Source organism: Channa argus, chromosome 3 (genome assembly GCF_033026475.1).
Source record: "Channa argus isolate prfri chromosome 3, Channa argus male v1.0, whole genome shotgun sequence".
Classification (NCBI taxonomy): Eukaryota; Metazoa; Chordata; class Actinopteri; order Anabantiformes; family Channidae; genus Channa; species Channa argus.
Genome location: NC_090199.1, coordinates 3,172,501 through 3,198,192, shown reverse-complemented (window position 1 = coordinate 3,198,192; position 25,692 = coordinate 3,172,501). Strand labels below are relative to the sequence as shown.

Sequence of the window (25,692 nt, the reverse complement as noted above, 5' to 3'; positions counted from 1 at the left end):
GGTAAAGGGAAGCAGATTTGAGACTCGGGTTCAGGAGAGAGTGGGGATTCTTTCTCGTCACATAAGTTTCCATAATTTATTGCTATGGCCAATGTTTTATCCACAATTGGTCTTTCTCAAGGCAAGTTAAACGTCAGACAAAGGCTTTTAGCGCGTGTCTACCAAAAACAAACCACCAAATCACCCCAACCTGTTCTAGGGGAAAGAAGTAACATTAAACTAGTAAAAGAATTTAAGAAAGTATTTTGTTCAGTATTTTATTGCCAAATAAAGAAGCTTGATTTTTGAAAGCTACTACATGCATCTCACGGGACTCTTCCCTCTCACTGCTTTGCTGTGAAATTACTGCAAACAAGCTACAAAACCAGTCAAGTAGAAAAATGACCCTCATCCGTTGGAACGCCGAGACCAGTTCAGAAACCTTTAGAGGGGAACGCATCTGCACCGCTGCCTGAGTCTGGGCTATAGAAGTGTTTGACAGCATCTCTCCACAATAAGATGCGTCAGGGAGCCTGGTTTTCTTCTGAAAATATTTGCAAAAAGGCCCAGTACAATTGTTTTAGTTGAAGCCCGGTGCTTGTGCACCTACCACGTGTGACCAGCAGGTGGTGGGAGTGAGTTACAATCAAAGAAAGCAGCGAAGAAGAAGCAGCAGCAGGAGGACTTTGGACTCAGCAGGTTGTTTGGAGAAGATGCTTCTTAGGAAATGACAGCTGTGTAAGTAAGCGGACGCTCTTCTTATCTAATTAATGCACTTTTGATAATCAGTTGTTGTGTAATCATGACTTTTTAATCGGTTCTGCAAACTCCCCTTTCTAGCAACCTGAGCGCAATTAGCTGAAAGTGAGATTTCGCACACCAACGTTAGCAGCGTGCTCGCTAGCCGCCTGAACTGTGTGTTAGCAGGGGGTTAGCAGCTGAGTAGGGAGGTAGCTGTAAGCTCAGGCTAAACCCCAGCCTCGTTTCGTCCAAGCGCCGCGGGAGCTAAAAGGGAACGGTCCAAATATTGATTATGTAAAGAAGAATACGTTGTTAATAATTTTCTTAACTATTAGCTTGTTGCCATTGTTGCATTTGCTGCGTTAGCTTTTAGCATTAGGCTAAAGTAGACTAAGCTAGGCTAATCAGAGGCTCGAATTGTTTTTAGATAAGTTGGCAACGCTCAGATTTGCGATTTATTAGCTACGCAAAGTTAAAATTATTGAGGAATAAGTAAGTGTTGAGTTTTGATAAAACTCTGCTTAAATCCTCTTTGTGAAGCAGAGAAGTATGAAACGTTTGAATCTTTTTGCCTCTTTTTTTCCAAACTGTTGCTAAATTATTATATAACGTTACACGGTTAAGCAGTTTATTATTATTATTATTGTTATAAAAAGAAATGGTTATTTCTCACGTAACCAAAGCGGATAGGTGAACGTACAATTTCCCTTTAAGTACAGTTACGTGTAAATGTAAATTGTCCGGAAATGAAAACGTTTATATAAACGTGTGATAGATTTGGTCTTTGCTGCTCGACTCTCCGCCACAGCAAAGGTCAAACTCACCGGTTTATTTTTAACTTTGCTGAGCGGTAACTTCGACTCAGCTTTGACTGTGTGTAAAGGCCTCAGGTTGGATTTCTCAAGCTGCTGAAAGTCTCAGACTAAAGTCAGAGATTCAAGGAGACTGAAATGCACTATGAACTGATTTATGTCCGAGTAATAAGCCTGTACTTTTGTTCTGTGTTCAACACAGATTAATCAGGCTGATATAACCCAAAAACATTTGGGGTCATTTTACAGCTTTACTTAGACACCTACTTACTGTTCTACAGTTTACCATACATTGTTACACAAACTGAGGATCTACTGAGGAACTAGAGTAAGAAGCTCTAATTCTATGAATCTTTCAACTATAATCCAATATTTTGTCTAATTGTATCTTTTTTAATACAGAGTACATTAAAGGACGTCTTCACTGATTATAAACTTGCTTCTTTTGGCCCTAGATTGAGTAGTAGATGTCCATAAAGGCCATTAAACTTCCCTAAAAAAATATCTCTTTACTTCTGATGCCTCCAAATCACTTCACTTCCATTTATGGCATCATGTCACTTATACTATAGAGTTTATCATGGTAAACCTGCTTTTCCAGAGCTCCCCCAGATGACATCTTGATAAGCCAAAGAAAGCAAGTTCAAAATTGGTGACGTCACCATTTACGGGGAGTTTATTTCCTATTCAAATTGACACAGCCCCAGGCTTGAACGTGAGAGAAGAAAACAAACTCGCCCAACCCAATCTGGTTTTTGCACGTTCATTATCATTATGTTGTGTCAGTTAGAAAAACAAACTAAGTCTTTCTTATGATGGTAATGATCATGTAAGATGGGCTTCAGTTAACACAGTTACATTTAGCAATAGGGCAGGTGCTTTTTTTTCAATCAATCTTGAGTCTTGAGAAGAAACTTTTATGAGGAATTTGCAGAAGAGTTGGATTTGGCACAAGTTTTTCAATATTGGGAGAGAAGTCCGTGGTCTGAGTTAGTCAGTAGGCGATGAGACATGGCCATTGACTTTCTGATGCTCTAGAGGGCCAATCTGCTGCCAGAGTGTTGGGGTAATGTGGTCCTTCTCTGGGAACAATCGGGGAAGATCCCAGGTTAAAGCTAATGCTGGGTTGAATGGAGGGATTACCAGGGAGGTCCTGAACATCTAAACAGGATTATTTGTCCCCTTTTCCCACACCGTGTTGCACTGTAACGCAACCACCAGGAGAGATCCCTACGCTGCATCTCACATGGAACTACAATCAGGCAAATGAGAGAGAAATGTGTCTTTGATTTAATTCATTGGGGCCGTCGACATTTTTGAGTCTCAGCTAAACATTGAGGCACATTTTGGAACAAACAATAACTATAGATGAACATATTCATGGCAACTGTGGGAAAACACTGGTTGTAGTGACTCAGGCCTTTTAGCATCAGCACCTCAATTGAGACCAGCTTGAAAAATGTCCAACCATTCGTTTATTGTAGACTGTGTCTCCTCCTGTTTTCCAGGCTGTCTGGTGTTATCCAGGCGGTGACTGACTGACACATGCCTTCATCATGATGCTGAGCTGCAGCACTCTGGTCTTCGCCCTCCTGCTGTCCCAGGCCAGAAGCTTCCTGAGCCCCTCGGAAGATGACAGCTTTCCTGAAGAGTGGGTGCTGCTCCATGTCGTTCAGGGCCACATCGGCGCTGGAAACTACAGCTACCTGCGCCTCAACCACGACGGAAGAATCATCCTGCACATGCAGAGCCTCAAGGGAGACGCAGACCTGTACGTGTCAGATAAAACTCTGCGGCCAAGCTTTGACACCTACAAGCTGCAGTCGGTTACCTGTGGCCACGACGTGGTGGTGGTGCCCGGGGAATTTGCTAGGCCTGTGGGCATCGGTATTTACGGCCATCCGTCTCACAAGGAGAGTGAGTTTGAAATGCGGGTGTTTTACGATCAGACGGTACCGCAGGACCCCTTCGAGAAGGGCTCATACTCTTCAGAAGACGAACACAAGCAATCAAAATCTCCTCACGCAGCAGAGGAGGACTTTCAGGAGGAGGAGTCGATCCTGTGGACGATTCTCATCGGACTTTTGAAGATTATACTTGAGATTTTGTTTTGAAAATCTGCTAACCTTCCTTGCTGCTGTGACAGAAGGAGGTGGTTCCGTTCTTGGCTCAACTCAGCCTTAATACGTTAAAGGAAATTGATTTCGTTCTGTAATGATGAAGCGATGTTGCCCCAAACTCCAGTTTGAAGTGAATTTGTTCACTGGTGTGCGGATTTCACCAGTGACCAATTAGAAAGTGCTTTACAAAGTCTAAGCAGATTTAGAGTGTTATTTTGGCTTTGCTGTCCTCTTGTGCAAAGAGGCAGTGAAGTGTTTTAAGGTGAAGCACAGGCACATGTTATGTCTGTGGCCGGTGATTTTCTTTTTGTTACAGATCTGCAGTTCAGCCAAAACAGCACGAGGGGAACATTCCTGTAGTCTTACGGAATCACTTTTAAGGACAGTGTGGACAGGAAAGCATCATGTGACTGTTGCATTAGGATGGGTTTAAAAGAAAGCTGAGATCATGTTTAAATGTACGAATTATTCTTTAAACTAATTTGGCAGAAAAGAAGAGGCGGTGTCTTTCCTCTTCCCACGAATGAATTAAACGGTTTTAACTCTGCAACGTCGCACAGGATGTGTGTGGGATATCAGAAACTTGGCGATAAAGTCCTGGTCAGCCACTAGGCCACGTGTTTACTGTTAGACTGAAAAGGTTTAAAAAGATGATGGTGTTTCCGTGCAACGATGGCTCATATCGTATCGTAAACCTTGAAATCCCGTGCTTAACCTAAAAGGTGTCTGGTTAGCATCTCTACAACTAGAGGTCCCCATTGTTTCTTTCTCTAATCAGCCACTTTCTCCCTAATCTGACAGCTCTGATCAAATTTGAGTAATGGAAATTGCACAAGATACAATTGCACCAGGTAATTTAACTTCTGTGACGTTGGCACAGAATATTGTCAGGATATGAAAGGAAACAGTTTTTGCAGGCAAAATACAAAAGTGTTAATGCCCTTTTTTTTTTTTTTTTTTTTGTCCCTCAGGCGTTAAAGGACAGGTTCAGTTTTTCAGGGGTGTCTTAAAGCAGTAGTCAGGAGCTTTAAGACGGGTTGTAATCGCTGGGTTGTTTGTTTTTTGCGCTTGACGATCCCTCAGTCCACTTTAAGTGGAGATGATAAGGACTAAAATTCAGTCCTTTCTTTTTTTTTTTTTTTTTTGTAAAAACATTTTCCAAAGTTTATGTGACATGAGGTTTAACATACGGCTCTACCAGTCTGAGATAATGAAACCAAGTGGATATCTTCTAAAGTCTAACAACAACTAGTCTATAAATGTGCTTCTTCGTGTCTCCGAGGACACTTTTTTTTTTTTTTTTTTTTTTTTTTTTCTGCTCAGCTTTAGGGAAAAAAAATGCCAACAAAGGCAGGTTATTAGTACTTAACAGCATGTAACTTCAGAAGAAATCCACTTGGTCCAACTCAGACTGCCTAAGCCGCCTAAAATCTCCAGAATGAAAATGAAAAATATTCAAATTGCAGTACTTTTTAAAGTTTATTTTTGTCCTGTGTTATTACAGCACAGTTTAGCTGTGTGGAGGCACATTAGATCATTTCAGTTCACTGTCTTCACCAAAGCCTTAAATCCGGCCTTATTCACTGTGTTGACGGGCATCGAGTCTTCCCCTGTAAACCTCAGCGCTCACCTGGGTGATCTCCCGTCACAAACACCTGTCCTGTTGGGCCATGTGTTTTTCTTCTTTCTTTTTTCCTCCAGTCTGTAGATTTCACATAAACTCAGTGGGAACAGGTGTTTACGTCTGAATTTGTTTTTGTTTTTTTTTAGATTCTTTAGCATTTAAAAAAAAAAAAAAAATTACATATATAATTGTTATATTGTGCTAACAGTTTTAGAGAGAACTTGTTCAGCCACACTTCAGATAAACTTTGGAATGTAATTTTGCACATGATGAGAGCTGCATCGTGAATGGATCATTTAAATGCCTGAATGAGCAGCAAGAATGATTACAGCATATGAGCACCGGGCTGTTGCTATACTTGAACTATTTAGTTTAATAGCCCCCCATCCACATTTCTCCAAAGCAAAACGAACGTTTCCGATTTTATTGATTCTCAAGTTAGCAGCAGTGTTAGTGCACCGCTGCTAAATGCATTTAGGGGAAACACTGGAGGATGTTACTTTGTCATGCTGCACATGCCTTTTCTTTCAAGATAAAGTAAATTGAGTTCAACGGGAAGTCAGTAAAAATGCTGCTGAATATGCTTTCGTGCTTTTTGATTCACTGTTTACTGAATTAGTTTTAAGTTTGACTCAAAATGGGAACTTTTGGTTCTGCTACCACCCTGTTAACATCTGTAGCATCATTTTGTTCTGTTGGATCATTCGTGTTGTCACCTGTTGGACACGCTCCTAATTTAACCCTCACCTCCAGTGTTGGAGTTGCGTTCTGAGTAAACGTGTCACCACTGAGCAGAAATGTTCAACAGTGCCTTCAGATCACTTCTCTGCAGGGTGAACAGCTGAGCAGCCGTTCCAGAGACGCATTCAGGTTCCTTTGTAAATAAACAGTTGTTTTGCAGACTGTTAAAATCCTGTCTCTTGAATCTTTCAGCTTTTATCAAATGTAGAGCTTCAGTGAAATATCTTGTTATCGTGAGGTTGATTGTTTTGATTCTGAGAGAAGAGAAGCTGGAAAATGTCCTTTACTTAAAAAGCATTGACGTGCATTGCGTGGAGAAACAACCAAAACTCAACGCAAATACACACACAAAATATAATTTATAAAATTAATAAAACACGCACATTTTGGCACAATGAGTGGCAGCGTGTTACAAAATTATGTTGAAGTGGGATAGAGTGATGTAAAATATAACTTAACATCTGTTAAACTATAAATCCAGAAATGGATGATTTCACTGTCTTCACATCTACATGTCCAGATCAGACACCGTGACACTGACACTTGTTATTCTCGATAAGATTATAAAGGACTAAGTGCAATACTCAAGTTAAAGTTGGCTAAAAAGTAGATGTACAACTTCAAATGCTTTACTCAAGTTAAGGTGCATGCTCTAAAATGTACCCTAAGTGTGAAAGTAAAGTAAAAGTGGCTTTAGTCACAGTTACTGATAGAAACAATGTTTTTAACGCTACACAACTTGATGCTCTTGATAACAAATATAATCCAGATTTGTTCATAAACATTCTGCAGGAATAAAAATTGGTCAGGTCTTAAGTTTACGTACAGATTCAATAGTATCGTGGAGTTAAAGTCCAACATTTTCCACAAAACTGTGACGGAATTAAAGTTAGGTAAGAGTCACCAAGTTCCAGTACTTGGTCACTTTCCACAAATAGAAAACGAGATGCATTTAACATATTTCAGTCACATCTCTGCAGCTTATTTACAGCAGTGGAATTGAGGAACAGGTTGATAATTTGAGTCTATTAAGAATAGAAAGACAGTGATAATTACGATTTTTTTTTTTAATTCCCTGAGGCCAAACTGAACACATTCAAATGTTCAGTTTGGGCGTTTTGGTTATCAGTCATTCAATAATATAGAAATTAGTTTACTATAGAAACCTGGAATTCTAGTAAATATTCACAATGGGGAAAGTAGTACCAGTAAATTATTTTGTTGCTATTGAGATCCTGTCAACTAATAACTTATTGGGGGAAATAAACCTTCATGCAAGTTTCTGATACCATCACCATTCTGAGACAGATGATCAGATCTCAAGACTTTTAACGTCAAAACTAAAAGAAACAAATTCTTCGGTTTTTTTTTAAACAAAAACTTCTTATTTAATATGTTGCTGTCACAGCTGTGCAGTAAATCGTTTATTTACAGAAGGAATATGTTGCTGAACTCTGAGGAGAAAAAGTCCACAATTGTTTTGTCGCCGACTTAAAGCGAATGTGAAAGTCCTGAACAGACTCCTTGACCCTAATGACTCGGTTTACTACAAGTTTAGAATCACCCAGAGCCAATGAACCCGCAGTCCGGATGAAATAATCCGGAATTTTCATCAGGTCAGTCTGGGGGCCAACTGGATGCTGTTGATCCTTAGCACCGTCTGCGGCTGGACGATGATCTTCTTCTGCTGGAACCGGTGTCTCTTCCAGAACCTCATGTTGACTTTGGGCCAGGATTCGGTCTTTTCGATCACGGTGGCCTCGACCCGGACCAGCTCATTCCCCAGCAGGGGCCTTCCGACCAGGGTGAAGTCCTCGGCCCCGACCAGCAGCACCTTTTCCATTCGGAGCCGCTCCCCGCAATCCGCCTCGATGTGGTTCTCGATCAGGATCAGGTCTTCGTCGGTGACCTTCCACTGGCGCCCAGCGAAGTGCACCACGGCGAACAGCCGACCAAAGTCCTGACGCTGGATCCGCTGGTTCACGGTGCTCACCACCACGGCGTGTCGGCTCCGCTCCTCCTCCTCGGACACCGGGATCAGCTGCTCCGGCCACGGCGGCCGCGACAGGGATGTCCGGGGCACCAGCTCCACACTCGCGGAGCTTTGTGTTCGTATAGCAGCGGGAACCAGGAACCGGTGTCTGGGCAACAACGTGCTACATGTCCTCCACAACCCTGCACACCCTCTAGTCATCGCCATCTTGACAAAAATCTGTTTCGCTCCATACAGCGCATGCGTGATGTAACAGTCACATGACCCTTCTTCTTCTTCTTCCTTTTCTTCTTCTTGGTTCAGCTGATTAGACGTTGCCCTCTGCTGATTCCTTAGATTTTTCTTACACTGTGGCGCTTAAGTGTTTGAGAGACCCCCCACCTTGTTGTCTCAGTTTCTGCATAAATATATATCCTCAGAGTGACCAGACGTTCGTGCATTATTCATTTACTAATATAAGGTATCCAATCCTTAAAAAAATGTGGTTGGCAAAATTGAATCTCTAAGATTATCAGTTCATTTGAAAAGGAGAGACTTTTTCTCAGTGGAGTCCGGAGTGTGTCTGGGGGCCCTGAGTTTAGACCTGTCAACCAGCAAAGATCACACTAAGAGGAATAGTGCAGGAGGCTCCAAGTAACCTTAATCATTTTTAAAAGCTGGATCACCGTCCTGAACTTAATCCCAAGGGAATTGTGCGGAGTAACCTGAAGCAGGAAGTTCAGTGAGGGGAATTCAACAGACATCCCTGAGTTTAAGTTATTTTCTAAGTGGGAATGAACTAAAATCCCTGAGATTTGATGTGCAGGGCTGATAAACAGTTACCAGAAACATTTCTCAGTTACTGAGAGCACTGGTTCACATATGAGATGCACATATATTTAAATCATTTCCACTGTCTAATTTTTTTAAATTGGGATCTAATTTCAAGACTTGCGTGAAGATCTGGTTACTTCATGTTTATGCAAATTTACGACAGCGCACGAACGCATCTTCCGCCATTTTGTCGATCCCAGTTTCCGTGTTCCCGAAAAGGGGCCGATTAAACGCTGTCCGCAGGGACTATGGTTCTGCTCGCAGGTCAGGAGTGCGGTTAAAGTTGTTCGTAGCTACCACAGTCAAAGGCGACTCTCAAACGATTTGACATTCTCGTTTTATGTGGCGTTTTATCTCGGAAAGCTGTGGACTTCGCTGACACTGACAGCTGGAAAGTAAACAGCTCGGTGCTAACGGCTAACTCCAACCGTCACTAGCTGAGCTGCTAAACAGTCGACAGCTAACTAGCGGACGCTATCCGGCTGACCCGCGGCTGTTTTCGGTTAGAGTTAAGTTACATCACCACGACTTGGCAGTACCCTCCCATTCCAATTACTCGTCAAACTGCCCGGACGACGGATTGCCACAACGGCACTTTTCCATTCATGTTGTTTTGGAGGACACGACTCTTAAACCTCCTCGTCTTCGAGCCAGGGTAAGTTGAAGCTAACTTTAACGCTACTCCACCCACGTTTAAGCTAGCGTCGGTGCCAGGTGTGTTTTGTTTCGGTTGAGGTTTACCTGACGGGGAGCGGCTGCAGCGAGCTACACAACCTGAGCAGGCCTGAGAAACCCTGTTTTTACCGAGCTTTACGTCGCTATGCGTGCAGATTTCTAATCGCTGGAAATTCATTTGTCCAGCAACCCGCATGATTAATGCAGCGGTGGAACGAGCGTTTGCCACTGGGTTGAGTTGGCTACAAAAATCACACTGTAAAACAACCAAATGCCTCCTTCAGTTAGATTGATAACTAACGGAAATAAACCTTCCTAGTTGATAAGTCAATCATTGACTAAAAGTGTGTGTAATAATTGGCAGTATACAGTGCATCATATTTTAACAGTAGCTTTTTTGTTGGATTCTCAACATGTAATGTTGTCAGATAAATGTAGTGAAGTCTAATAAAATGGAAATGCACAAGTAATGGATTTATGGTTTAATAATGAAAATATGTAAGAGTGTGGTTTCAAGGCCAAATTAGTTGATGTATTCTTCTCTGCAGTGCAATACTGTTTGTGTGGGGGAAAGTTTTTCCATTTACACAGTTGCTTACCAGCTGTTTGGGTGAACAGTTTAATGGGCGACAAACCTCAGGGATCTCGACCTAGTTAGAACACGACTTTACTTTGATCTTGAATGTAAAGGATTAGTCAAATGATATGGATCAAAGTTCAGGATCATGCTGCTGAGGTAATAGATGACAGGGGCCAGTCTGAGTGTGAAGTCTTTCGAGTTTATACTCCCATGTAAAGGCTGTGCAATACGATTTATAGATAGATTGTGTGTGTGTGTATGACTATAGAAAAACATGTATTTTCATATAATGCTCTACTATTTATATCAGTGTGTCGCAAGTCACACTATGTTCGGCAGTACAAGTCAGCTCTGTTCTACGTGGGGCCGATACAGCAGTTTAACAACACAAACATGAGCAGAGGAGTTTGAAGGTGACACAAAACAGACTAATTCAGAGCAGGAAAGGTGAGAAGTAAGAAACCGAAGGTTTCATCTTCGTATTAGTGTTGAGCCAATGAACCAGCATTAGAAACATTCATTTTGAGGAAAAATGACTAATTGTTTTACTCACCTAGGAAATAGTAGTACGTTTATTTTGTATCCATTAACAAGCCACGCAGCTGCTGAGCTGCCACTGCCAATTGTTTTAATTCATATAAAGGAAACAGTAGCAGCGTGGATGATGTGCAAATGTATGTTGTATATTATGTGTCATTGTTAATGAAAGAAATTCGCCTAGATTCTTAGCAGAAAAATAACCATTTTTGTGTAGTGTTTAAATGAAATTCTAATAAGAAATTGGCCGTCAAAGTTTTTTTTTTTTTTTTTTCAGGATATAAAGTTTGTTTGTATCACACAGCCCTTTTCTGCATCAAGTGCACCAATATGGTTACACTATTCCCTAATCCCCTACCCCAATTTTGGAAGCCAGCGCTCCCTTATACATGACACTTAAATAATCGGCTTTCCCAAGAAAGCCGACCGTAACCCACTTAAAGGCCACGTAAATGCGGCCAATGTGAAAGAGCAGAGCTGAGGGGTTTGAATCACATCAAGGTACGTTGATATAAGCTGTACTGTCTCGTTCTTTACCTCTGAAGTTATATTGATATACCACAAAAAGTTGACCAGCCCTAAGCCTCCGGACCCTCAGACAATGTCAGGAGATATCAGCCCTGGACATTGTCAGGAGTTGCTCTTCACACATGTGACACACAGCAGTGTTTGAAGGAAACATCATCAGCAAACACATTATCTCGCGTTTGATCCTTCCAACAGTTCAGTACAGACCAGCGTGCTACGCCCATGTTTGAAACATGGACCTACATGAAGCTGTCTTCACCGATTCACCAAAGTCTTGCAGTTACCAAAGGATAGAAAAAATGCTTAGGGCATATTCACAATTTTGTGTATCAAGAGACTTGTTTTTGATCGTCAAGGTGCTGAATCCTTCTTACATCTGGTAATGTTTTTTGTAAAACACTTGTGTCAGCAGAAGAGCAAATCCTGTCTCGTGTTTTCAGCCGTGTGTATTTCAGAAGAGAACAGCGATCTGAAAAGTTAGTTGCAACTTATTGTAATTATTGTCAGAGTGTGAAAAGTGTCATTGAGTGCTGTTAAATTTAGGTTAATGTAAAAGACATTAATGTTTAATTACTCAAATAGTAAATGGCTTAATGCAGATGGGGTTTTCTGTCTTGGCTTTAATCCTCATGCACTCAGCAGATCTTGAAATATTTTAACCCCCCCCCCCTTTAGTTTCTGTCTCTGACTGAGTTGAGAGCTTGCTTGGTGAGATTCTTTGGTTTTTCCTATGTGAAAACCTGCCCCGACAGTCAGCCATGCAGCCTGAGGGATGGAGCGGTGGAGGGTGAGGGTGGAGCGAGAGTGCTGCCTGCATGAGCCAACAATGGACCTGTGCTGCTAACTGGTTAGGGAAGATCCTGTGACTTCAGCCAGCCTTTGTACTCAGAGCTGACACATTTAGAGCAGTTTCAGTGATATCGTCATAGGTAGGACTTAAAGTGTCAATGGAAGCCAGTTATATCCTGCAGACCTTTGTTCCACCCTGGCTTGTTAAGGTGGGAGATGGGAAAGACTGATTCCATATTCGGATAACCACACTTGGATGATTATAAATCGTGACTGACTCTATATGATTAAGTTGTATTACAAGCTAAAATGATACAGCATTGCCCTCATTAGGTGTATTGATGGTTCATTAATGTCAGTATGTTGTATGGATTGAAGCTTGCAGAATTAAAAAAGATTCAATAGCAGAACACTTCATTACATCCCTTCCTTTCTTGGGATGACGATCGAAGCGACGGAGCTTCCTTTCTGTCTTAGCACAGTTGCTGCAGGCCTCTTGTGATATAACATCATTTCTGTGTTGCGCTAACTTGTCTATTCATCCAGCCATTTCAGGTTGCACCTCTTCCATGTTTGTAAGTTTTTGGTTGTTGTGGTTTTTCCTGTCTTTCAGGGCAGATGCAGTTTTTGACACAATCACTTCAAAGTCCTAATGATTTTTATCCACTAAAGGCTAAAACAGAAATAATGTGTTTAAACTAACAACCTTTCACTATATGTTCCAACTTTATTGTCAAAATACTGAGAAATACCTTAAAGCTACAACATGCAACTCTAAATGACTTGACTCTCTGTGTGGTAGTGCAGATATTTTACTCTGGATTTGTAGGCACACTATCCCACAATATTCCTGTTGGCACTGTGTCTCGCTGTGCTTTAAGGACATTCTCTGTAAAAGGGAGCAGTTGCTAAAGCAGCAGTTACATCAGTGTAGTTTGCATCGTCCACAGTTTGGTAATTCAGTTAGACTCTTAACTGTGAAGGTGCAGAGTAAAAAATGATAAAGATGTCAATCAAGCACTAAACCCTGAAAACATTCAGTGGAGCTGTTGTAAACTCAGATTTGTTTTACCAAAATTAGAATATTTTCTGCTGACAACACCTACATTCACCTGTAATGTTGTTTTATCTTCTTATCTTTCATATTAGTCTTGTCAGCTGTTGTAAACTCAGATTTGTTTTACCAAAATTAGAATATTTTCTGCTGACAACACCTACATTCACCTGTAATGTTATTTTATCTTCTTATCTTTCATATTAGTCTTGTCACAAGCTGTGTCCTATTCCTCTGTGTGTCATCATGTTTACAGCAACATACAGGGACAGACCCATTGGAGCTATAGGCTATATGACAAATTCCATATCTTGATACAGTTAACTGTGCATCCCAATAACGATATATTATGCATAAACTTTCATTTCTTTTAATCTTAGTTAACATCAACTAGCAACACAGCTAAAGCTGCTGAAAGCCACAACTTCAAAAGTGGAATGTTGTTGTTTTTTTTAACATGCTGTTTGTTTTTCAGTAATTCAAACAAAAGGATTTATCTACTTATTAGCTCTACATAAATAAGTAGAAACAAACTCTTTATTTCAATTACCGACACATACACCTCTTCTTGTTCTGATTAACTGTGTTCTGTGTCTGCTTCACTCTCCTTGCTGTGTGTGTTTGTGATTACACTGCTGCAACCACACACTGTGGAACTAATCTGCCTCTTAGTGCCAACAAGGTTTACAGTGACACACAGCCCCAACTCACCTAAGAGATGGAATTAAAATGCTCTATTATCGTGCTCTACACGATAAAGTCTACACGTGTACTTTGGCCTTTGCTACTGTGAGTAGTAATGAAACAGTTCTCTTCTCTGGCAAAAAGGGAACTTATTTCACTAATAAAATTAAAAGGCTTTTATTTAATAAGCTCTTATGAATTCAGGAAATGACCCTGCGATCAGACTGACTTCTTCGACAGAGCAGCAGTAATGTAGTGTAATTAGTCAGAATTATCCTGTGTGTGTAGTGACTGGACTACACCTGTGGCAAACTGAATTGATGGGACAAGCTCCCGATACAACAATTTGAAAAGGTCAAATCACTGGCAACATTTGCAGATTGCTGAACAATTTATTTGATCTATGACCAACGCGTTTCTGCCTGTAGCTTTCCTCAGGGTATGTCCTGTTCCTTTTTATTGCCCCAGCTTTTTTGGCTTTGCTTGCATCTGTTAACAATTACATTTTTTTTTTTTAAAGTTAGACAGGACTTATAGCAATGTCACTGTTAACAACAACTGAAGCTTTGTGTAGAATAAAACTGGGCCCTGCATGACCTCTTCCGTTTCCTGTTTTCACTGTTAGCTTGTGAATAACTCCTGTGTTTTAGCTCCTTAAATCTTTGTGTATGAGCCAGCGGTGTTTGTGTGCGTTTTCCTGCGGTCACACTGTGTCTTGAAGGGTTGGGTACATTAAGCGTATCAGTGACATCATCAATGACATCGCATAACTGCCTTTGAAGTTTGCCTAACCAGTTGTCAAGGAAGGTTCTTTGTTTGTACGGCGTTTTTTTAGCAAACAGATGGGGGCGAGCAACAAGGTATTAGTGGAAAGTTGTGTGTGTAGCTGAGGAGATACGCGGTTTCTTACCATGTTTTGTGGAATTATTTAGTTATCAGCTCACTTGTGGAATCTGAAATTGAATTAATGTTGGGTCTTTTATCATACAACAACCTCTGGAGTGGATAATTGTTGGACCACTGGACACGAGTAAGCCTGCTTCTACATTGTGTGTAATGGCCGACCCATCCTCACGTCCATGCTGTCGGCTGCAGCTGTTTCCTGAAAACATTATAACGTAGTGTCTTTGTTGTTTGAAAATTGTGCTTCACAAAAGGATAAAAATCAGGTAAAATGAACAAGAGTGCACCTTCTGAAGACGCTTAAAAACCTTTTTCAGTGAACAAGCCATTTTTGTTAGCAGCCCACAGCAGGACTTTACCTGCGCCTTCATCACAAAGCAGGATTCTTACACCTCATTCTTACACCTCAGTTTACTGAACGTCACGTGTGTACATGTTGTTTTGCAGGAGCCAAGTGTGCGACGTCCCAGCTGACACGGTGAAGTCGCCGGTCTTTACCCCATACAGAGAGGTGCCAACAGAGAGACAGGATGCCTAATCCTCCCCCTCCTCCTCCTCCCCCCCCAGGACCACCGCCTCCCCCTTCCTCTATTGGGGTCAGTGACTTGTCATGATACATACGTGCACAATTAGTAGTGTTAAATAAGGATGCTCTGGTCACATTTGACTGGACCTTATCGCACATAATAAGGTTCTGATACGGAGTTCAATCTGATACTCAAATGTACCCACAATAAGTGAGTGTTAAATATGTATTAGAGCCATTTAAATTAACAGTGACCTCCACACTAGGCTTTGGTATCTGCTCGGAGCATTGATAATTTTTAAAAATCAATTTATAGCCCTATGTGGCCCAAAGATGCCATCACAGACGTTTTATCGAAACGTTGTCAACATGCCAACTCGCAGAGACGTCACCTCCCTTAACAGGCTCACACACATAATACGGACTTTGTACTGGGGGCTTGTAGGATAATCTCCGGATAATCTCGGTAGGGTCTCACTCTGACATTTGCTTTTTCACAAACTACTACTACTCCAGATAAAGTCCAGAGAATTTTAGGATTCCAGCGCATGTGTGAAAGAGGCTTTGGAAAACTAAGCATAAGACAATGAATGAGTCCAGCATGTGGGCTCATGTTCACTGGCTGGAACATCACAGAAGGTTAATTACAGCAAAAAAGAAGTTACCAAAAGTCGTGTGACTTTTATTTAGAGGTTGTTGCAAATGTGCACTGTGAAGCCAAGAAAACGCATGTTCACAAGCTTTCCACCATAGTACAGGTAAGAAGATGTGGAAGTTTAATTACATATTTGTTAACTTTGTTCACAGGCGAGCAAGACTCCTCCTAAACTGAGTGCCTCCGATACTAAAGGCCGAGGAGCACTGCTGTCAGACATCTGCAAAGGAGCCAAGCTGAAGAAGGTTGCTGTGGTCAGTGATCGGAGTGCACCCATTATAGAGAGTGAGTCGTCTAACTGATTTCGTGTATCTAGTTATTTCCTGCACACAAACCAGCTGCTTATTTACATTTGACCCATGCTGCAAGGATGTATGCTACTGGTGCAACAGTGGGTTTTTTGTAGTCGTGCTTCAGAGAATATTAACATTTTAAGGTTTTTTTACCCTTTTTTTCCCCTATGAACAAATTCTAAGCTGGTGTCCAGCTGATTGGTAATATCATCAGCAAAATAAATATTAACTTCACATGTTCAGGCTCAGATGCCAGAGTTTAACAGGTTATTAGGTCACTTTAAATAATCATAGTTAAATTCTGCTTTATAATGGTGATCAAAGTCTGATTAATGCCTATAAATTCAGCCTTAATAAATAACATTAGATCCCATCCCATTGTTTCCCATCAAAAGAGGTATACATTGTGCCGTTGCATTATATGTGGTAATAAAAATGCGAGTACATGCAAAACATTGGCCTTGAATGCAAATGTTGCTCTGGCATGCATGTCCCTAAACTGTAAGTTGTATAGGGTGATAGCAGTGGTTTAGCACATGCACATGAGTTGCTCTCATGTGAAAGATTAAAGAGGAACTTGGTTAATACACCACTTTCTAGCAATGTTTTTAACTTAAGATTCGAAATCCACTTGAAATGTACAATCTCAATTCCAAAGAAGTTGGGATGATGATAAAATGTAACCCATCTTCCAAATCAGCCCTCATTTTATTCACAATAGAACATAAACAACAAATCAGATGCTGGAACTGAGACATTTTACTGTTTTATGGAAAATGTAAAAAATTACATTAAATTAATTGAATATTACTAAATTAATCTATATTAAATTAATTAAATATTATTATTATTAAATTTTTCACATTAAATATTACATTTAAAATTGGGTTTGCTTGTTAACGCCCAACTTCTTAGGAATTGCAGTTGTAGATTAAAGTTCCATCCTGTACCCTCTTATCCTGGTTACTACCCATGATGCTGAATTTTCCCTGTACTGCTTTCATTCACACTTGTTTTTTTTTTTTTTTTGGCTCTTTTTTTCTCACCAGAATCAGGAGGCGGTGGAGGTGGTGGCGGAGGCGGAGGCGGTGGTGGAGGTTTTGGAGGTGGTGGGCCTATGGGAATGGGAGGCCTCTTCCAAGGTGGTGTGCCAAAATTACGCCCAGTTGGAGGTAAAAGCATTTTTAATAATATTTCTAATTACTAATGTGATGTTTTCACAGCTTTTCTCATTGTTTGTGTAAGTAAATAACCCAGAGAGGAGTCACTGTGAGAGGAAGGCAGCTAATACACCGTCAGTATTACATCAGTCAGTGATATTGCCTCACTTTCTTCAGCAACAAGCAGAGACAGTCTTACCCACATCTACACCGACTAAACGTAAAAAAAGTCTCCCTACATTTCTTCTGAACTTGTTCCAAGAAATCTCTTACTTCTTGATCATTTTGTTATAGAAATAAACATCTTACATGAACATCAACATTTTTTAGCCTACATGCTTATTTCCTGCTACGTAGACGTTTTCTTTGACCTCCAAGTATTAGTGGCCTGAGCTGTGAATCTCGCTTGTTTTTATAGACATCAAATATGATTAATCTGCAGAGTAACTGTGACTTTTGACTTCCGGTTACAATTATAAGTTTAAAAAAAAAAAACCTGGAATATTGAAACGGTGGTTTTTAAGATTTAAATTCGAAATCGTAAGTGTTGCTCAAATTAATAAAGCAGAGCTGAAATAGTTGGTGTAATAATTTGTCTAAGTCCAGTCAAATGGAAATATTATTCTCCCATTAAGACGACTTTTACGATACTGCTCATTTCTCCTGAATCCAACACACTGACTACGAGAAGCAGCTGTTTACCTGCTGGCAAATATATCCCAGATATTCATGTGTGCAAGTGTTACAAATGATCAGCATTTATCATATGTGAGCAATCTTCTCATGTGTTTACATAATTTACGGATGACAGATGGAGATATGATTCTCTGCCACATTAAACCTTCCTGCTCCTCACCACCACCTCTGTATTCTCCACCCAGATGGCCCAGTAGGTGGTTCAGTAGGCAGATCGGCCTTAAGACCTCCAGGATCCCGACCTACTGCCCCTCGCCCCCCCTCAGGCCGCTCCCCCTCACCCACCCCAGAGCAACATCGCTCCCACCGCCCCTCGCTCCCTGACATCTCTCGTCCATCAAGCAGCAGCAGCAGCTCCTCCATAGGCAGTGGGATGAAGCACAGCACCTCTGCCCCGCCTCCTCCACCACCCTTTAACAAAGGTGGCCGTGGCAACGCTCCACCTACCCCCAACCAGAAAGCACCTGCCCCACCTTCCACATCCTCCTCTCACAGCAGAGAGAAACCTCTCCCACCAACGCCCAACAGGGGCCCCACCCCTTCCAGCTCTGTGAAGCCACCTCCATCCTCCAGCAGACCTCCAACGGGAGGATCCTCGGCACCCCCGCCTCCCCCACCATACAGACCACACTTAACGGGCGGTGTCTCCAATGGCCCGTCCACCATAGATGGGGGAGCGGCACCAGAGCTGCCACAGAGACACAACTCCCTGCACAAAAAGCACACATCTGGAAGTAGCAGCCAAGGACGCAACCATGCTCCTCCACCTCCTCCTTCACAGTCCTCTCAACAGGTTGCCAGACCACCACCACCTGCCAGAGACCCACCAGGCCGCAGAACAGGTAAAACCCCCAAACCACCGTATACATTCATTGTTTTAAAATTTGGAGATAATAACTGGGACTTGTGCTGGATACCATCCAGACGACTGACGACTGATGACTAATGTCCATAAAAGATGAATTATTCAACTTCAATTCAGACAATTACACTTGTTATAGCAATTCTTTTTATATTTTTACAAAAAACTGGTCACATGCTGCCTTTATTGAAATGTGCACATTAACATTTCAAGTTAAAAAGTAACTTAAATTATGCTATATTATACATAAACTGTTTCCGTCTGTGGGGACCTGCGGTTGTTTATGGGGCTGTTATAACTAAGGCAGGTTCGCTGACTGGAATCTAAGAGCTTTGACTTGTTAAAACTACTTTCCAATCCAAATTTCAAAGGCTGTCTCCACCTACTCATCGTGTCATCTCTCTACGGTTACGTTTCTGAAAAAAAAAAGTCTAATTGTTCTTAGGGCTTCAGAAATGTCATTGTGATTTGTGCGCAGACACAATACTGACGTTGCACAACATGCAATATCGAGGGAGACCAATTAATGACACTACATGTAATTATTAGAGGTTGGCTTAAAACCGTTTACTTTGTGGACAGTACTGTCATAATGAGTGAACAAACTACTTCTATTTCTCTTTCCACAATCACGTCAGATAAGTAATCACAGCTATACATCAATTGTTTGATCAGTTTCATCAGTGAGCGTGTGTATTTTCACAGTAACAATATAAATGTGATGAACATTTTCTCCATTCTCAGATGGAGCCATGTTCATAAACTTGGCAAAGCAGATTTTGACTCGTCCTCGCTGCTCCTCAGCAGTGAACTCCATCCAGCCTTAAGGCAGAATACGAACGCACCCACTGCAGCGTGATTCTGAAAGTAGAGCACAGGGCAGCGACACGATTCGTTTGGCTCTGTATTATGTATAAATAGCATCTGATCCAGGTGTCTGCACAAACACATCATGTACTGTAGCTATCTGCAGCTGCTTCTGTGTTTTGTGAATTTGTTTTCTTTAGGATTACAGTATTTTTAATTTGTGGTTGGGTCGATGCGATGTGGATTATGAAATGTTTGAAATACCTGTTATGTTCAGGTGTGCAAACTAGAAGTTGCTTGTTTTTGTGTGTTGCTGTATAAAGAGCTAGCGCAGGATTTCAAACATCCACCCCTACACCTACAAAGCCCCCTCGTTTTACAGAATTTGTCCTTTGGTAGTTTGTCTGCAGCATCTATGGCTCACTGGAAACGTATGCATAATTGGAATTTACAGTGAACCAAAGAGGAAGGCATTTGTTAGCTGCAGCGTTGTGTTGTGATTGGACGATGGAGCAATTTGCCATGAGGCCTTCTGGTTTCTCTGCATTCCTAAAGCCCTGTGGAATATTCCAGCATTCCTCTTTACTTTCACTGTCTCTGCTTTTCCAACTACATTTGCATAAACTTACATGACATCAGATCTTTCTTTCATTGGTCCTGTTCTCTGCTCCACATAACACTTTTTGATAATAATAAAAAGTAAATACAGTAGAACAAAATAATGGTACCGCTGCAGAAAAGCAGTGACAGTGTTTAAAATTGGAAATTACTTCACAACAGTTCTGTTGGAAAGGAAATATATCATCTGTATATGTCGAAGTGCCTCTGGGCAAGACACTGAACCCCCAACAGCCCATTCCCCTCCCCAGCCGTGCAGCACAGGTCCCAAGCCCGGTAGAAACTGGGGAGGGTTGTGTCAGGGAGGGCATCCGGCGTAAAAACTGTGCCAAATCAGCATGTGGACAATGATCCGCTGTGGTGACCCTGAGCTCACGGGATAAACCGAAAGGACCTAAAATAAATAAAAAATATGTAAGCGTTTGCTGCTTTTCTCAGGTTGATGTCAGTTTAAATAGAACATGTTTTGTATTGTTGGTCAAGACATTTAAAGACTTCATATTGTGGCTTTAGTAAAACTCATTTTATAAACAAAACACATTTTTTAATGTGCTTCCTGGTAGATAAATATATAAACAGAGAACCTACTTGCAGATATTTTGCAGTTGACTTGACTTTGAAGCATGTTCTGCTGGTTTGCCATGTTGGTGCTTTGCTGATCAGATGATGACAGAGCAGATAAGACTTTGGCTGTGGAGTTTAATCAGTGTGGATATCTGACCTGAAACAAGGTATTGTGTAGTTAATGTAACCTCCTAACTGACATCCTGATGATTTCTGTGTTTTGTGTGTGTGTGTGTGTGGTCTCCACAGCTCCTCAGGTTCCCTCTGCGTCTCGTAACGGTGGTCGGGAAGCTCCTCCCCCCCCTCCCCCATACCGTGGTAACAGCTCAGCAGTCTCTGAGTCTCTCAGCCGAGTTGGAAAACCGCCTCCCCCTCTCTCCTCTTCCTCTGTCTCATCCTCTTCCTCCCGCACACCAGCTGGGCCCCCTCCACCGCCTCCACCCATCCGCAATGGCCATTCCTCCATCACCAACTCCAAGTCAATCATGGGTGAGTTTGGAAGGACAGGTTCTCCATTATCACACATTCCTCCTCATTTATGTTTTCACCATCCACAGCTACTAAAACATTTGTCTGAGTAATGGTTTCTGGGTGGTAGATACTCTGTGCTGTCCTGCAATCACCAGGTGTGAACAGCCAATTTAAAAAACTCACTGTAACCAATCAAATCGCAGCGACAGAAGCTGATTAGAAGTCTCTAACAGTCTCCCGTTGTTAAAAACATTTAGGAGTTATGTTGATGTCATGTGATTACCTTAATCAAATATTAATATTGGTCTTAAAATATTGTCTTGTAGGGATCTTACTTTAATATACGACAGTGTTAGATATGTTTTATTTTGCAAACAATGAATTGCATCTGCTGCTTTTTAATGCCTGTCAGTCTGCACCCTGGATTGTCCTATTCATTATTATTATCAGCCTGACACATTGCTTCAATGAGTGACTACATGTCAAAACCGGATTAGAATTAATTCAGAAAATGAGTGAAGGAAAATGCTCCACAGCTTCGGACTTTCTTCTTTCTAATTGTCTTTAGTAGCATGACATACAGCAGACTGAGAGACAGCGACAGGCTTTTCTTCCAGTAAATTTAGACTTGTTTAGATTAGTGCTTGTGTTTTACCTATTTCAAATGGGCCAACCGGTACTTGCACGTTCCAAACCACGAGTAGTGAATTAAATGGCTGTTTATTTCTTTCTTTATTTTACTTAAACTGTCCAAACCTTAGGAGAAACCACGTTGAGCAATGTGGGAACTTTTCCTGGCTAGCTTCCTTTTGACCACTGCACAAAAGCTCCCTCCAGATACACACAACACATTAATTAAACAGCCGCTAATTTATGTGTTAATTCACTGCCATCACTATTTAATCCCACGTTATCTGTGGAGCTCCACAGTTTCATGCAGAGTTCAACAGTTTTTCCACTTTCCAGCTCTTTGCATGTGCACAGCTAAAATCTGGCAGAACAAGTTTTTGAATGTAAAGCGAGTGACGTAAAACAATTGACCCAAATTGTTGGTTTAAAATTCAGGTCAGGACAAGCTGCTGTGACTTCTAACACTTTTTATTTTTTACAAACTAAGCGTCTTAAGTATATGTGTTGTTCTGCTGTCAAAGTATTGTCAATGTCAGCTGTGTGTTTAATCCTCAGTCACCAGAGTTGTTAACATGGTTTATGTTCATGCTGATGGAGGCGACAGTGCTGAATGAGCAGTGATAGTCAAATAATGAGGTCATGCGAACCAGCCTCTTTCTTTCCTGTTGTACTGGAACAAATTCAAAAGGGGCATCTAGTTCCTATATTAGAGTCTCAGGATTAACCACTTTATTTCCAGGCAGATAGTGAACATTACTGTACAGGAGTCTTAAATATTCAACCATAGGCCTTCATAGTTAGGTCTGTTCTTTCTTCCACACATGCAAAGACAATTGAAATGTCATCCACATGTCTCCTGTAACAAAAATGATGTCCTCTGTGCGACAGTGGAGTTGCACAATTTCTTTCATAACTAATCATTTAAGCGGAAGTTTCTCCATAAATTTCGGACAAATCTCCACAGAAAAAAAAAAAAAAAAAAACGTTCTCGTCTCTGAATCAAACCCAGATCTCAGTTAAAGTTCTCCATGTTTAGTATTACTGGCTGTGAGGAGCTGACATGGAAGGATGTTACGAGGCACTAAATGATGGAGGAAATGTTGAAACAAAACCACAGTAATTCTGTTCCGTCCATTCTGACAACGGTCACAGGGCCACATCATGTGTACAGGAGGTCCAGGCCCAAGGATGAATGTGGACCAGATCTGATATTCAAAAAAATCTGTTTATCTTTGTTCACACTTAGGTGAAATTGGAGGTAAAATGAAAACAAAAACCATCTGAATTATGCCACTTGCACATGTAATCTGAAGGTCAACAAAAGGTCACTCACTGGTCTAACAGGTTGCCCGTGTCACTGCCTTTTAGCCCGAGCAGTCATCCGCAGAGAGGACTCCATGCATAAAGTTTAGGATTTGTTCCAAACTGAATGTTATGTTAGACAGTTATTTAGTATCTACATTTTAAACTCTTTAGAATGAAGGTGTCTCCAAAAAAACAGGATAGTTGAGGTGTTTGCTCATTTCAAAACACTTTTTCCATATTTTTCTTTCTTCCCTCAGATGATTTTGAGTCGAAGTTCAACTTCCACCCCATTGAAGACCTTCCCCCTCCAGAGGAATACAGGCATTTCAACAAAGTCTACCCCAGCAAAACCAATAAAGGTACAGGTGCAGCTGTTTGCATTGACACTCTTGTTATACCAGCCTGCATCAACCTGAGCATGAAGAAAACACTCAGACCCTTTTACAGACACCTGGTGTGGACGCATGTTGTTTTTCCATGATTACTGCGTGTTACATGTAATGTGAGAGGAGTCTGTTGTAAGACACGCTAGGTTTATTTAAACATAGGTGTGAGGTGGTTAAACCACAAATTACGACTGGTTTTATTCATAAGCCATGATGTTAGACTGTAATTAGGATCCAGTTAACCACAAACATCTCTGATAAGATCCCTCAGTGCCAGAGCTGGCAATGGTGTGTGTGTGTGTGTGTGTGTGTGTGTGTGTGTGTGCCATCACAATCTCTAAGTTAACAGTTCATAAGTGTGTTTCACAACTTTTACTCACATCTGCTGCCATGTTGGTGCCTTGTTTGAGCAGCTTTAGCTCAGGTGTCAGAGCAACCAGGGAGGGTGCTTCACTCTCTGGCTCCTCCTGCCTACATGTCACGTATTCAGTGAGTGAGTTTACATGCAGCGGATAAAGAAAGTGGAAATTGACTTATTTAGGCTTCGACAAGTTGTTCAGCAATGGCTTGTTTTTTTACTTTAGATCCATCACCACCCTCAGTAATTCAGCGATGGAAAAAGAGCTCACAGCCCTAACTTGAATAAAAGTGTCTATTATACTGTAGAAATATTGAGTTACTTGAAGTTGTGTATTCAATAATGTAGGTATTTTTAAGTCGACCCTCTTTAACACATGCACTGGAATCCTGGAAATCTTTGGACTTTATCTGGAGGTGGTGTGAGACCCTTCCAAGATTATCTGGAGTTCATCCTGCAAGCCCCCCAGTACAAAGACTGGATTACATGCTTGAGAGCAATTGTTTTTCTGTGCTGATCTCTAAATCAAAAAAACTTTTCATGTGTGCGTCAAACACCAGGTGACAGCTAAACCAAGCAGCAGTGAATTGAGTTTTTAAAGGAATGTGATGAGGTCAAGTGAGAAAGTAAAAGAAGGCCAAATGGACAGTGTAGCTTTCCTGTAGGACTTTAAAGATGAAATAAAACGGTTTGTAATAGTGATGGGTAGAGGATGCATCATGAACTCTATGGCCCATTTCCCTAACTGCTGAAACAGTGATACAAAAAACATTCCAGAGACTTTATTAATTTGTAAGAGTTCATTATTTTTGAATGTAGATTTTTCACACCATAAGTTAATGTCACTGTGGAGTTTAGAGCTCGTTTTAGCCGTCTGTGTTGTTAAGTGGTGAGGTGACCTTTGCTGACCCCTTTGCCTTCCCTTTCTGCCCTCAGCCCTGATAAGAGGAGCTCCTCCAGCGCCGCCGGTGAGCAGGTGAACGGACCTCAGCTCGCGATTTAAACTCGATGGAAAGTCAGGAGGAAGTAGTGAAGAAGCACTCGATTTCCCAATGTCACACTACAATGCAACCACACGTCTACACTGACACCAAACCACCAGCAGGAACACTACAACTACAACCTGACACTTCTCTGCCGTCACTTTCTGTCTTTGCACAAGAGGAAAAAAAGCAGCTCGGGAGACGGGAAACGGACTCAAACGTCTTCTCTGCTTCTGTTTGACACTACATATCAGGACCAAACTCTGAACACTTTCATATCTGTGCATTCCTTGTTTTTTTATGCCTACTCATGATAATAGTGATAATGGTAACTTTTATAATAACTTCTTTTAGTTTGTTTTAGTTTATTGTTTGCATTGTTGGCGAGATTCACAATAACACTACGATGGAAAACAATCTTTCAATTTCCTTGTAAGTCTTCCCACAAAGCTGATGATGCCTGGAATGTGAGGCATAATGATTGTTATTTTGGTGAGGTTTTGTCTTAAGTCCCCCGTTCCAGCAGTGCCAGGTTTAAATCAACTCTCAGTGCCAAAACTGTGTGATGTCAAAAGAGCTGCACGGTGACGACGTTGCCGATCACGGTGAGATGCATCACTGGAAAGCTCGCCAACAAATGACAGAACCTGCCTGGTTGTTGGGAGACGCACTGTCACCTTTTTGTTCCACGACTTTATTTCAGGGGGCTCGTGTTTCCATTTTCGGAGAACGTTGCACGGCAACTTTACTGCTCAGCCGACACACTGTGCACGACCCTCATTGATGCGCCTACATCCAATTTGCA

The 25,692-nt window shown here is 41.4% G+C and overlaps 3 protein-coding genes across 4 annotated transcripts in view; 2 read left to right on the top strand and 1 right to left on the bottom strand.

Moving 5' to 3' along the window:
* The first annotated feature begins 43 nt into the window (after positions 1-43).
* c3h6orf120 (chromosome 3 C6orf120 homolog) lies at positions 44-6,176 on the top strand. 2 transcript variants are annotated; one of them, XM_067498880.1, is made up of 2 exons: positions 44-717; positions 3,041-6,176. In XM_067498880.1, exon 2 carries the CDS (start codon positions 3,089-3,091, stop codon positions 3,644-3,646), a length of 558 nt encoding a protein of 185 aa, XP_067354981.1. In that variant the 5' UTR covers positions 44-717; positions 3,041-3,088; the 3' UTR covers positions 3,647-6,176. The 2 variants fall into 2 exon arrangements, with proteins under 2 accessions (XP_067354981.1, XP_067354982.1); XM_067498881.1 differs by having other exon boundaries at positions 44-721.
* Positions 6,177-7,379: 1,203 nt separating this feature from the next.
* On the bottom strand, positions 7,380-8,974 carry mrpl21 (mitochondrial ribosomal protein L21). The gene has a single exon (XM_067498879.1). It carries the CDS (start codon positions 8,215-8,217, stop codon positions 7,630-7,632), a length of 588 nt encoding a protein of 195 aa, XP_067354980.1. The 5' UTR covers positions 8,218-8,974; the 3' UTR covers positions 7,380-7,629.
* Positions 8,975-9,053: 79 nt separating this feature from the next.
* Positions 9,054-25,692, top strand: part of wipf2a (WAS/WASL interacting protein family, member 2a) — a 17,824-nt gene continuing 1,185 nt past the window's right edge. The window contains exons 1-8 of the mRNA XM_067498877.1: positions 9,054-9,478; positions 15,021-15,169; positions 15,907-16,039; positions 17,097-17,219; positions 18,089-18,745; positions 21,004-21,243; positions 23,418-23,519; positions 24,841-25,692. The exon at positions 24,841-25,692 is cut by the window's right edge and continues 1,185 nt beyond it. Coding sequence (XP_067354978.1) covers positions 15,104-15,169; positions 15,907-16,039; positions 17,097-17,219; positions 18,089-18,745; positions 21,004-21,243; positions 23,418-23,519; positions 24,841-24,884 — 1,365 coding nt within the window. The 5' untranslated portion in view covers positions 9,054-9,478; positions 15,021-15,103 and the 3' untranslated portion in view covers positions 24,885-25,692. The remainder of the gene's footprint in view (positions 9,479-15,020; positions 15,170-15,906; positions 16,040-17,096; positions 17,220-18,088; positions 18,746-21,003; positions 21,244-23,417; positions 23,520-24,840) is intronic.